The sequence below is a fragment of the Numenius arquata genome, chromosome 10, assembly GCF_964106895.1.
Source record: "Numenius arquata chromosome 10, bNumArq3.hap1.1, whole genome shotgun sequence".
NCBI lineage: Eukaryota > Metazoa > Chordata > Aves > Charadriiformes > Scolopacidae > Numenius > Numenius arquata.
In genome coordinates, this window is record NC_133585.1 from 35740703 (window position 1) to 35754127 (window position 13425).

The 13425-nt window shown below is 40.5% G+C and overlaps 1 protein-coding gene across 1 annotated transcript in view; it reads left to right on the forward strand.

Moving 5' to 3' along the window:
* Positions 1-659: 659 nt before the first annotated feature.
* The window catches only part of ANKRD50 (ankyrin repeat domain containing 50), a 43295-nt gene continuing 30529 nt past the window's right edge, over positions 660-13425 (forward strand). The window contains exons 1-2 of the mRNA XM_074154653.1: positions 660-845; positions 1805-3082. Of these exons, the coding sequence (XP_074010754.1) occupies positions 2604-3082 (479 nt within the window). The 5' untranslated portion in view covers positions 660-845; positions 1805-2603. The remainder of the gene's footprint in view (positions 846-1804; positions 3083-13425) is intronic.

Here is a 13425-nt window from a genome sequence, read left to right on the forward strand (position 1 = left end):
AAATTGCTGCACGTAACTTGTGAGGCTGCGCTTCCTTTGCCAGCGTGATGGAATTCTGCCTGAAACGGGCCGGTTGAGGGTAAAATGAGAAAGGTGAGGTAGAAGGGGAAAAAACCCCACACTATTAGGCCTGCACTTGGTTAAAAAAGAAGAAAATCGGGTCTTGCATTAGAGGGCTGGTGCATACCGCTTTACGCCAGGGTTGGGATGAGTAGTGAGGTGTCGCGGGGCTGACTGAGCGGCTGGTTTGTCTCCGGCCAAAAAACCTTTTATTTTTCCAAGTTTTGCTGCGCTCCAGCAGGGCCGGGCCGGAGGGACCGGGACTCGGGCACAGCACTGGGGTAGCCGCGGCGCGCCCTACCGGGCTCCCGACTGCCCCATCCCACTGCCCCGGTGCGGAGGCGGCCGCGCTGCCGCCCCCTGCGGGGCCGCGCCGGGAGAGCCCAGCCGGAAGGGCCCCGCCGCCGCCAGCTATGAAGGCAGAGAGGCGCTCGCTCTGCCGGCGGAGTAATCCAAGTGAAGGCGGCTAACTACCCGTCTCCCTCCGCCTCAGGACTACTTCGCCCCCGCCCGCCGCACGCGCTGGAGGGGAAGAAGGCGTGGCCGAGGAGAGGCGGGGCGTGGCGTGGCCGAGGGGCGTGGCCGAGCGGAGGGAGGTGGGGCGGGGGTGAAGGAGGCGCTGAGGAGAGCTCCAGAGGGGCTGAGGTGGCGGAGCGGGGCGGCTGCGGCCCTGGCACGGCGGCGCCCGGGGGTGGGAGCCTCAGGGGCCCGGAGGAAGAAGAAGAAAAAGGAGGAGGAGGAGGGACGCGCCGCCGCGGGGAGAGTCTGGAGGAGCAGCCGCGGAGGTGAGCGAGCGGCGGTGGGGAGGCCCCTCGCCCGGCAGCGGTTGGCGGCCGTTGGGGCGGTTGGCGGCGGGGCGGGCCGTTACCGGCCGTACCTGAGGCGGGGGAGGGGGGTAGAACTGACAGGGGTTGTTGTCCGCCGCCGGGCTGGCAGCGGAGAGCGGGGTGTGTGTGCAGTGCCCGGGATCTTTGTGTGTGTGCTGGGGGAGGGGAGCGGGGGACATGGTGGGGGTGCTCCGCGCCGGGGGTGTGTGAGGCAGATGAGGCGGGAGAGGGGGGGAGCTGCCCAGCTGCTCGCTGGGCTCGGGGTTTGTTTTTTTTCCAAAGGGATCGAAGTGACTTTTTGAGCCGTGTGTGTCTGGGCTGAAAGAAACCGGAGTGTGGGGTTAAAGCCCCAGCCTGGGATAAAAGGGTTTTGTTCGCGGTGGGGACGGTGACAAGGGCGGCGGAGGGGGGTGGGTGGGATGTGGAACCGTGACCCGGGGGGCGGCCGGGCGCCCCGCCGCCGTCCAGCCGGGAACAAAGAAGTGTGCGGAGAGCCCTCGGCAGCTCTCCCCTGTACAATAAACTTCAAAAAAAAAAAAAAAAAAATCCGCCTCAAAAATCCCCGTAGCCGGCGGTAGAAAAATGGGATGAAGAGAGAATTTGGTGATAGAGCCTGCTTAGGAAGAATGTTTCTCAGATGAAGGGGTGTATTCAGCTCTCCTCAGGCTTATTGCTCCTGTGGCTTTGAGGCCACTGTCATATCTGTTTATCGTTTTTGTTATTTTTTTTTTACATAGGGCTAATCATACCTTTTAATAATAAATTTCTTTAAAACACCTTTTTAGATGAATTTGATTTAAAGTATAAGCAAAAACAAAGAATAAGAGCACTTGACTTTACTCTTTGTTGTCTGCATTTGCAATTGACTGAATTATGACTTGCATGCAGGGTTAAAAGTGCTGTCTTCTTTATTTCAGAGCTCTAGGGGAAGATGTTGTCTCTTCTGACATCTTGCGATTAAGATACCTGAGAACAGGTTCAGTAAGAATCCAAGTTCCTGAAGAAGACGCTTATGAATGTATTGAAATAAGAAGCTGTAAACATTTTTTTTCCATGTTGTCTATACTTCGTAAGAAACCATAATCTGAAGCACTTCTCACACGCTCACCCAGATGTATGAAGTCTGCAAAGCTCGCTGTTCAAACTGACTGTTTCTTAGTAAGTGGTACTTATCCACATTTGTGGTATGTATATAGTACTTGAAGAAAAATCACTTTCTCTATAAAATTTCCAGAAGGAACATCTTATTATGGACAGCTTTTTCTGGATGTATATCCAGAGAGATTAATGCCTAGAGTTGAAAGGCGTTTAGTATACACTGAAAAGTTGGCTTTCCCTCAGTTTTTCCAGATGTATTGTCTCCCCTTCATACTGGGAACACACACAACTGTGTAAACTACAGATGCAGCCATGGAGCTGTATGAACTTTTGAGCCATATGAGAAGTATTGTTGAGCGTTGGTATCAGACACCGCTTCATGATGTCAGCTGAACTGTGATTGTGTTATGCTAATGATAATAAAGCACACAAATGGAGTGACACCCTTCCTGAGAAGAGGCTGTTAAGTTTTACGAGAAAGGTTAACAGATTACTGTAACCTCTGTCAAGTTCTGTGCAGAAGATTTTTCTGTGCAAGATGAATGCATATCTCCCTACCCTGAGACGTTGAAGGTGTACTGCTGCTTATGACAAATCCAAGAGAAGAAGCTTTGTAAAATGGCTCAAACCAGCTTGCTGCAGGGAAAGCAGTTTTACTGTAGGGAGTGGGTTTTCCACAAGCTTCAGCACTGCCTCCAGGAGAAAGCTAACTGCAGCAGTAGTGCTGCCAACAAACCATCTCTTGTAGTGAATTCTGGGAATAATACCGGTGTTGTCTCTGGGAAAGGAGCTGCCTGGGGTGTATTGTTGGTAGGAGGTCCTGGTAGTGGGAAGACGGCCCTCTGTACTGAGTTGCTGTGGCCCAGCTCACCTGCAAACCTACAAAGAGGCTTACATCGTCAGGCTCTAGCCTTCCATTTCTGCAGGGCCCAAGACTCTGACACACTTTGTGTTGGAGGGTTTATTAGAGGTTTAGTTACACAAATCTGCCGCAGTGGACTGATCCAGGGATATGAGGACAAACTAAGAGATCCTGCTATTCAAAGTTTCTTGCAACCCGGGGAATGTGAGAGGAACCCTGCTGAAGCATTTAAAAGGTAAAAACAAATTAAAAAAAAAAACAAACTATCAAAAATAAAACCCAAATAAAATTAAAAAATGCTAGCTTCCGTTTAGGTCTTCCTTCCAGAGAGTCTATGATGGTTTAAAACATGTTTGTTTCATGGTTTGTTATCTCTGCAGAGCTTGCAGACCTACCATGGATAAATCTAAGTTTGTCCTTATAGCTGACATAAATAAATATTTACTTTGTAAACAAAATTTATTATTAATAGTGAATTTATTTGCACTTGTATATTAATACACCTCAGTTGTAACCTGTGTTTTGCAAAGACTTTAAAGTAATTTACTTCAGAGTGGAGATACCTAGTCAGTGGCTTTCATGTGCCATAAAGATAGGGCAGTTGTCCTTCATAGACCTGAAACAGACCTTACAGGACCCTTGCAAAAGCTTCCAATACTGTGCTATGTCTAAGAGGAAACTGGACTAATGGATCTCTGGGTCTGATCCAGCACATCAGTTTTATGTTTGTCTAAAAGTATGTGGTAGGAAAATGTCAATTAACTCTTTATGTTACTTCTCAATATGCACAGGTTATGTCAAATCTTTATTGCTACTTATAGAATAAGTGCTCCAAAGCGTGGAGTGGATCAGAAATTTATCAAGAGGGCTCACCCCACCCCATAGAAGGTTTGTCAGCTAAGATGAATGAAAATATTTAGCTTAACTTAGTGTTCCCTAACAAACCAAAGTCTCTTCAGTATGTTACCGAGAATTTTGTTTCTGTAAGGATACTAATGTGTATGTGAGCTTGTATATCCACAGATCACTTGCAACAATGTGCTGTCATGAGCACAGCCTTCACAAGCACGTGTGTATTGGTCTTTATTCCTTTGGGTCACAGTGGGGGAAAATACAGAAAAGATAGGGCTTGACTCTAGCAACAGAACTTCATTTGATTGTGTTGCCAGCATAAAAGTTTTCTGGAATGTCAGTTAAACTGAAGTTCTTTAGTATTGTGTAGTGACATAATTTTGTGTGGTACTTAATGGTTTATTGGATGGTGCTTGCAGTGTAAGAAAAAAAAAAATCCTGTCTTTTTTTTTTTTCTTTTCCCTGCCTAGTAAGACTGAGTAAACAAGTACTGAGGTTGAACTGTAGTGCTTGCTCATATTGTCATGGTGGTGTGTAAGAGCCTTCCAGTTCTGATGGCTGTTATGTCCTTGCCTGCTGAATAAACAGGATGCATGTCTACATTGTTCTCAGTGTAGTGTCTTAAAACAAATAGTCTAAATCAAGACTTAATTCTGGGGTTTTTTGTTAGTTGCTAAGTGAAGATGCAACTTCTAGCAGCTGTTAAGGTCCTAATTTCAGAAGTATTGAGCCCTCTCCATTTCTAATGACTAAAAACTGGGTGAAATTAAGTGTCTGTAAATGGAATAGCAGACTGGCCATCTAGCTTTAGGCAGTCTTTTAAAATCATGGAAGTGGATTAATCTGGCAGGAGCCTGTTTATGTTTAAAAGTCTATTACAAGGAAATCTTACTAATTTAGCACAGGCAAGTTCTCTCTGAGCTGGAATCCTTCCTCTGTTCTAAACATGATTGCCTTACTCCAAAGAACGGGAGTTAGGTAAATATCTTTAGACAAAAATGCAATATAGGAATATAAAAGATACTTGTGAATCAGACTCAGCTTTTTAATAAGACTGCTTTTTTATGAACACCACAGGGTTTAATCATGGGCTGTTTTAGTATTTAGGTCAATACACAGCATTCTTGGTTTTATACTGGAAAAATAAAATATGACAAAACATCTGGTACTAGTCTTTCCCTTCTCAAATTTTGCAGCAGTGATTGTGAACTCTTACTATTATGCTAAAAATACTTATGTTGTAGTACAACAGCTTTAGTCAAGGAGATTTTTTTTTTTTTTGGACCCTTTGCGTATTCCCTTGCTGCCCACCTACCCTGATCTCCTGTTCTCAAAAGCAGCTGTGGTAGATAGTCTTCCTTCTCATATTTCAGATTTAAGGGAGATGAGGTGTTAGAGACAAGGTGCTGTACTGGGAATATGAGTTTTCAGCACTGTGGCAGGGGACCAGGAGATGGCTGTTGACAGCAGAACCATGAGCTTGTTCTGCAGCCTGTATGATATAATCACTGTCCACAAACAAGAGGAGCTTGGCAACCCCCTTCCCACCATCAAATACTTCGATCATTTTTTAATTGAACTTTAGTTAATATATAAAGCATGCAAAAAATGTGTAACAAAAATGTAAGTTAGTATTTTTTCATGGTTTCTAAGGCTTATCACTGAGCACTTCAGTATTCTGGTCTGATGTATTTATGTATGCTTCCTGTTAAGTGAAAGTTGTAATATGAAATGAGTTCTAGGAAGACTTAACAGTCAGCTTATTGCTTTTGCATTGTGTAAAGGCACTGAAACAGCGTAAAGCTCTCATCTCAGTGCTGCATCCATTTATTTTTTCTTACCTTATTTTAATTTTCTTTATTCAGTAGAAGAGGGGAAAGATCTTTCTTTAAAGACACTGGCAAATTTTTGCTCTGCTTTGCAGAGCTGCTCCAGACCCAGCTATGTATTCATGGCCTAAAATGGGAAGACTTCTCTTCATAAGTGCTAAACAAGATTATACTATTCTATTTTTGTGCTAATTGTCCTAGAAATAGTAAGAAAAACTTTCCAATGCCTTGTAGCATGCCAGTATATAAACAATATAAAGTTCATTAGTTAAAACAGCGATTTTTTTTCTGAAGAACACTTTTTAAAGAGGTTTTCAGTAACCCTGGTGGTCGTAGTGATACATGTGCAAGTGATGACCCGGAGAGTTAAGACTTTTCTCCTCCTGTTAGAATGTCTTAAAAATTTCTCATGTATTTATAATCTTAACGTGCCCTAAAAATTCTTTCAGGGGCAGATTTTGCAGATTTGAAGAGCTGGAAGGGCTGATCTATATAAATGTAATTAACAAGCATTTGTTGGTGCACTGAGAGCTACAGGACAAAACTGCTGCTTATAGCAGTGCTTCTGAGGCACTTTTCTTCTTGCACATGCATTACTGGAGCTGAAAGCAGTCTTAAACGTAAGGGAGAGTGCTGAAGCCTCACATTCAAATTTTAGGTGAAAGTGAAGCAGAAAGTATAAAGGAAACGGCAGAGAGCGCTTCAGACTCCAAAAGTAAGAAGAAATGATGTATTAAACTGAAAGAATTTAATTGAAAGTGTCTATTGGGCTGTTTTTCCCTATTTGAATAGAAAAGTCAAAATTGGAATAACCCAAATTTTACAATACTATCTCTAGGGTTGTGAATAGGGGTTGGTTTTAGTTTTGCTGCAACAACTTTATGCTTCCAGCGATTAGTGGGAATACAGGTGTCTATCAGTTATCCAAGACCATGAGGACATAGAGGAACTCTGATATAAACCATGGATAATACTGAAATTTGTGCAAGCTAGGCTGTAAAAAGACATTGACCCTTATGATCCTGGTTTATGTTTTTCAGACAAAGGAGATGATATTAAACACCTTCAGACAGTAGGGAAAGGCACATAACTCCTACACGTAGTGCTACAGTTAGGTTTAGTGGTAGAAAGCAGAGCTTGGTTAATTCAAAGCCCAGAAAGTGGATGTTAGTCCGCTAATTAGGACATTAGAAAGTGTAACCCTGGTTTACCCTGCAGAGTTGATTTCTTCTGCAGTCATTGCTCTGAGTTTGAAAGACATCTGTGATCAAAGCTCCTGAGTCATTTTCAGAGAATTTAGAGATAGAACATGTCTAAGTAACATAATGTTTTTAAGCTTGCACTAAACTCACCTTTAGTGTGTGTGTTGGTCTAGTACAAACTTAAAGCAAAATTAGACTTTTGCTTGGGTAAATTGCTGAAACTAATAAATCCCCTGAAAAGGGTGAATTGCTGCATCTCCCAGCAGGTTGGTTCAGATGAAGCTGCTTTGCTATCACTCACAGATGAAGTTTCTTGCTGTCTTCTGCATGTCTTTTCAAGAAACTCCAAATCTTGTGAGACTTCTCACATACTTATTTTTCACATATTGAATTATGGTCAATAATGTTCAAGTGTTTTTTACTTGTGAAGTCTCCTTAAACTTTATTACTAAAGTATTTCTAATACAATTACTTTAATGTAAGGTGATCTGATCAAAAGAGATATTTACTGGAGGGAAAAATGAAGCTTTGAATTCAGATTTTCACTTATTTGCACTGCTGAAACTGCATTCCCATGCAAGTAGCTGTCCCTGTCAGCAGGGACCCAAGAAAAGAACAATTTAAAAGGGGAGCAGGGAGAGAATCTGATTAACAAATTTGTGATTGTATAAGAACTTCATAGAAGTTTTCTCAAGCTGATGTTACATCTTTTTACCGAAGATGAATATAGTGAAAACTATGCCCCAGAACTTAAATATCCTTTTTTTCAGGAAGGACACCAGATTTATTTCAGTTTCTATGCATGCTGGTGCGAAATTCAGTGTCGTGGTTCTTTTTGCAGGTTCCCAACAATCACAGCTTTCCTTCTATTTCTAACTCCTGATCTTTGCTACTCATATTTGGAAAGGGAATCCTCAGAGAGTTAACTAAGCTGGACAGGTGACAAGGGGCATCCACCCCCAAAACTTTAAAATAATGGCAATAAAGAATTGTTGGATGTTGCAGTTTCTCCATGCCTGAGTAGTCTGTGAAACTGTACTAAGTATCTGTGGTGTATACTTCCTATGTTTCTTTGTGCACAACAGATTTGGATTGTAATGGAGCACGACCAATAATGTTAGTTGATTAAAATTGTAAAGCGAGTTTATATTTTTCTAGAATATGCAAATATCTGTGGACTTGATTGTAGAAAGTGTGAGAGGTCATGTAAGGTTTTATGCTGACTGCAAGTTTGAAACAGGGATTTATGTTGATTAAAATTGAAAGCCGCCTTGTATGAGTCATTTGTTTGGACAGCATTAAAGTACAACAAATCTTGTGCCAATAGCTGTTATCTATGTAAAGTTACTTTTACCTATTTGGAGGAGAACTCCAAAGGATCGAGCCTCTGGTCTTTGGCAATATGATGGAAATCTCATAAACAGCAAAATTCTGAGTTAAACAAAATAGATTGTCAAGCAATGCTAACAAGCATTTCCTCCCCCTTGGCCCTTCGCCTGTATTGGCTTTCCATGCTACTAATATTTTTTTTCTTTTTTCTTTCCTGCTTCCCTCAAGAGTGGTGTATCATCAGAAAGTTGCAAATTGCAGGTGATTGAGAGAGCTTTTACCCTTATCTAAATGATAAGGGTAAACGAGTTTTATTTCAAGTTCTGGATTGTTTGTCTGACAATGTAGAAAAACACAGGTTTGCTCAGTAAATGTTGTGTGGCGGTTGTCTGGGGACTTTAAATCTGCAGTACTGAAATGCCATTTTTCTTGCCATTTATTTAGCATAGATGAAGGAACAGGTTTAGAATTCAAGTTGTGTGTGGTAACAGATGATGTGTGAAGAAGCTGTTCTTTTTAGAACTCCTTGTATGATCTTTGAAGCTAGTAATATAATTAAAATTATCACGGATCGTGTCAGTTTTATTGAACAACTAGAACTATTAAACAGTGAGCTTTCCACTGTTCTGGAGTAGCTTATTCTTAACCGCAAAAACTTAAGTGGTTTATGGAGTAAATCAGAGAAGTTGAAGGCCAGCTCCTCTTCAGTTCTTTCCTTTTCTTTCTCTTCCCCCCCCCCCCCCCCCCCCCCTTTAACTGTTCACTTTCATATTGTCTTTAGCTAAAAGAAAGTTTCAATTCCACTTTAATGGCTGAGGCCAGAGATTGATTATAGTATCCTGACTTTCATGGGGTTAGTTTTTGATACTTTACCCTACAAACTTTGAGCTTTTCTTACTAGTGAATTAACCAGAGTACGTGCTTCTGCTGCTGTTTGCGATACCCAAAGTTTTGTGAAAATAAGCGGTATTAACTTTTGCTGTGAAGAGGATGAGGTGGTAGCATGTGATGTTACTTTTCTCTTGCTTATATATATTTTTTTTTAATTTTTTTTTTTTTATGAAATGCATTTAGTAAAAGTCTGGGTTTACCATGAGCTTAGGACTAATTGAAATAAAAGAATCCACTGAGAGGCAGCACGTTGGAGACAGTTATAGATGCCTGAAATTGGGATACTGGAAACTTGGAAGCTGCAGGGATTTCTGTCAATCTTTTTCTATAAGACATTAGTAATTCAGTATTAATCTCTTTTTAGAAAAGAAATACTTCTACTCTTCTCACTGAAATCTCGCAAAGACTGTCTGGAAGTGATCTGCATCTTTTTCTCTAATCTTCTCCTTTCTTCTGGAAGGGGCTGCAGCCTTTCCCTCTGCTTCTGCAGCTCCAGTACAATCTTGGTAGCTGTAGCTTTGTAACGGTTATGAGGAGGGTGTGAACATAGATCTTGTGAGACTCTCTAATTTCGTAGAGCTATAAATGGTAGAAACAAAGCCAAGGACTAACTGTATCCTGTTTCATGTGAAGGAAGATCTGAATGTATAATGAAATAATTTACAAGACCCTTTAAAGAAGAAAGTTCTTAAATTTTCAGTGTGTTATTCATTTACCACATGTAAAGTTCAAATGTGTGAGTGACTGATTTCAACCTTGAGAGAGAAGGCTGGATGGGGACCTCAGAAAATCAAGTCCACCGTGTCCTTCTCCAGGTGGAAGAAACCAAGTCTGTTTCTGAGAGGTGCTTGCTTCATCTGCTCTAACGCTTCACAGTTCTTGTCAGAAAAAAATTTCCCTATGTGTAATCTGAGGTTTTTTTCTCGCTATAATCTAAGTTTGTTACTACTTACGGTTTTATCCAGAGACATGGAGAAAAGATTCTTTCTTTCCTTTTTTGGGACAGCCTTTTACGTATTTGAATACCACTTTATTCTCTTTCATCTCATCTTTAAATTAAATAATTCTAACTTGTTAGTCATTCTTCAGAGGTCACACCTAAGAATGTGACATTAAAAAAATCCCTTAGCTAAAAAAAGTTTTCTGTATTTAAAGGAAATTCTTCTTAGGAACATTTTAGATGTGTAAATATGCAGCATTCTACTTCTTACTTTCCCAGAATTTTGTCCATTCCTACATCTTTCACTTATGGTTGACTAGAATCCTGAAGCTAGTTGGATCCTAGCCCAGAGGAACTTGATCTGGTACAAAATTGAATTCTGCTTTTAGTAGGAGCCATAAGCATTTTCAGTTAAAAGCAAGCTCATTTCAATTAAAAGCAAGTTGTTTTGTGTTGGGTACCTTTTTGTAGACTTCCTGCGGTACATCGATGGATTCTTTAACATCTCAGCACCTACAGCATGCCAAAGGAGAAATTGAAGCACTGCTCTTGCAAGGGAGGTTCTCAGTGGTCTCTCCCTTGTAGTATTCTGCCTGCTTCTAGTCTCAGTTTAAGATTCCACAGGAGTTGGGTGTTGGAATGACAAGCTCTCAATTCTGTGTGATTTAAGGATAGATTCATGAAAGGATTTAAGTTTCTTTGCTTCTTGAAAAGCTTAAGACTGTCGAACATAACCATACCAAAACAAGGAACACATGCCTCTTTTTATCCCTTTTGGTACTATGTACTCAATCATAATGGAATAATTGCAATTTGCTTTTAGTATCTCATTTCTGGTGAGAAATTTTGTGTCAAAAATATGTACCTGAGGTGGCTGAGGTACTTTTTAATTTAAAAAAGTTTACTCCCATAGATTTCATCAGAAAGATTACAGTCTTCAGCTCCCTAGGAGATTGATCTTCATATTGTGGAGGCTTACACTTAGTGGTTGTGTAGCGTGAGACATAAAATATTAAAAATAGCAGACAGACTTCACAGCACAAAGCCTTTTACGACTCTTTATAGGAAGCAGCTACATGTAAGCTGATATCTTCAAGATCAAAAGATCTTTTGAGATCTAATTAAGAAAAATGGTGAACAAGACAGTCTATATGAAAGAAGTAAGGAACAGTACAAAAAAAATGTATTGCAATGAACTTTAATACCATCTGCCGTGTGGTGGTGCACTGTGAAGATGTGAGAAACTACAGTGTATTCATGCTAAATGTGTGGTAAAATGCTACTTGTCTTCAATGTAGCTTACTAGTTACAACGGTTCAAGTAATTACGAATACAGTTTCTGTGCTGGCTTTCATAGAATCATAGAATGGTTAGAGTTGGAAGGGACCTTAAATATCATAAAGTTCCAACCCCTCTGCCATGGGCAGGGACACCTCCACTAGAGCAGGTTGCTCAATTTCATTTTTGTGTGGTATGAGTCTATTAATTTATAAGTATTTACATATTTGTCGTGTATTATAGAGACTTCTAGTAAATGCAACATTTGTCTACATGTTAATTATTCAGCAACGTGATTTATTTTATACTCAAAAATGATAAAGGCAGGACGCCGACTGAAAATCATACCAATTCATGGGTGAGGTGAGAAACTATTTTTGTAAGAGCATGCACAAGAGGTTAAAAAGAATCTGCCAACTCAGCTTGTATTTCCAGCTCAGTGAAAGTGAAGTTGGAGAAGGTAAATTGGTATTTCTTAAACTCGTTTTTTTGAGAGCATCTTGACTCTGATGGAGCTTCTGATTCCTCGTATGTACATGTAACGTGGAACTGATGCTTTAGACTTTTAACTGACACTAGGTTTCATGGAAAATGCTGTGATCTGTGCTCTGTAGAAAGTTGAGTGTTGCCTGAAGCTTAAGTACTTTGTCGCATGTATCTCTTTAGGCTTTTCCCTTAAATCTGTGAGCTAACAGGTCACATAGCAACAGTTAGTGTTTCTGCAAGAGCAAGTTGTATGTTCTTTCATTGTATGGAAGCACTGCATACAGACTGAACATAATACCATTTAAGGTTTTAACCTTTTCAGTTTAAATTACCATAAGAAAGTTTCCTTGAGGCATTTTAATAATGACAACTTACATAGACCTTTTTGTCTTCTACTTCTATAGGCATTAACATTTTGCCTTTAATCTACGTGGCTCAGTCTTAAACCTTACAGGTTTTCCTGTAAGCTGTTTAGTTAGATGGACCTTCATAGCAATTCTCACTTGTTAATTATTCCCCTTCCCTCCAGTTTTCTATGCACGTGTTCATAGCTTGTGCAAGGGTTTAAGTTTCTTTTCTTTTCTTCCTTTTTAATGAAAAAATGAAAAGGATTTTGCAAATTGTGAAGTAGAAAGGACTTAGTGTGTCTAATGTACTGGGAAAAGACAGTATTGAAATACCACCTCCTGAAAGTGTTAGTGAAGCAATGCATTGAAGAGGTTTCAGTTTCTTCGGTGTGATGATGTGTACAATACACTCGGAATGGTGAGAAATCTTCTATCTTTGTCTAGGAGCAGGAATGTTTTGAATACTTAATGCAGAAACACTTAATGATTGAAGAATTACTGCTCAAAAAGAAATAATTAGGAAAAAAGGCAAGTGTGATAAAAAAAAAGAGAAAATAATTATGTTGAAATAAGAGTTGAGTTGTATATAGGTGTTCCAAGGTATTGCAGAGGAGGTGCTGCAAAGAATGTAGGTGGGTAGGTTCCTGGTACGCTTGATGACATTGAAATGTGGTGGGATAGCATGAAAGAAGAACTGAAAATGAGATCAAGAAAATAAGGCAAATAGAAAAGTTTACATAGCTGATGAAGTGAAAGGGCAAAACAATTGCAATCAAAGTCCTCCCTATGTTGCATGTTTGCAGGTACCTTCACACAAACCAAGTACCAAAAAGTCTTTGCTATTGATAGAAGGTGATCAAACTTCTTGGTTCAGTGTTGGATGCCATTGTTTAAATTGATGGGAGGGGGAGGAAGAATGGGAGTAAAGGGTCATACGTGAGCGGGCTTTCAGTCCACAGCCCATCAATGATGTCTTTTCCTTGGGTTTTTTTCATTGTCATGTGCTATTAAGAGTTCGTAATAGTGGTGTGTGCAAAGAAGTGGAGATGAGCATTTTGCTGCACAGATCCAAGCTTGTATGCTGAAGATCCTTGGTATTTTAGTAGATGAAAGATATTAAAAGGAAGAGGGCATGGCAGCATCCTATTTAAGGTTATTTGAAGAATCATGGAGTTGTCCTGGAAGAAACAGAAAACTGTTCAGAAGCTCTAAGTTGGTTAAGAAAAATACGAGCAGTGTAGAGATGCCAGCAACAGGCAGATAAGAAAGTATCTCATGAGGAAAAACTGTTAGGAATGGGATTACAGTGTCATTTCCATCTTAAAGCAGTTAATTAACAAATCTTGGTTTAACTACATTAGCTCTCCTGCAATGATGGTGAGCATGATGCAATCACTAAGCTGTCTATCCTCCTACACTTTCAT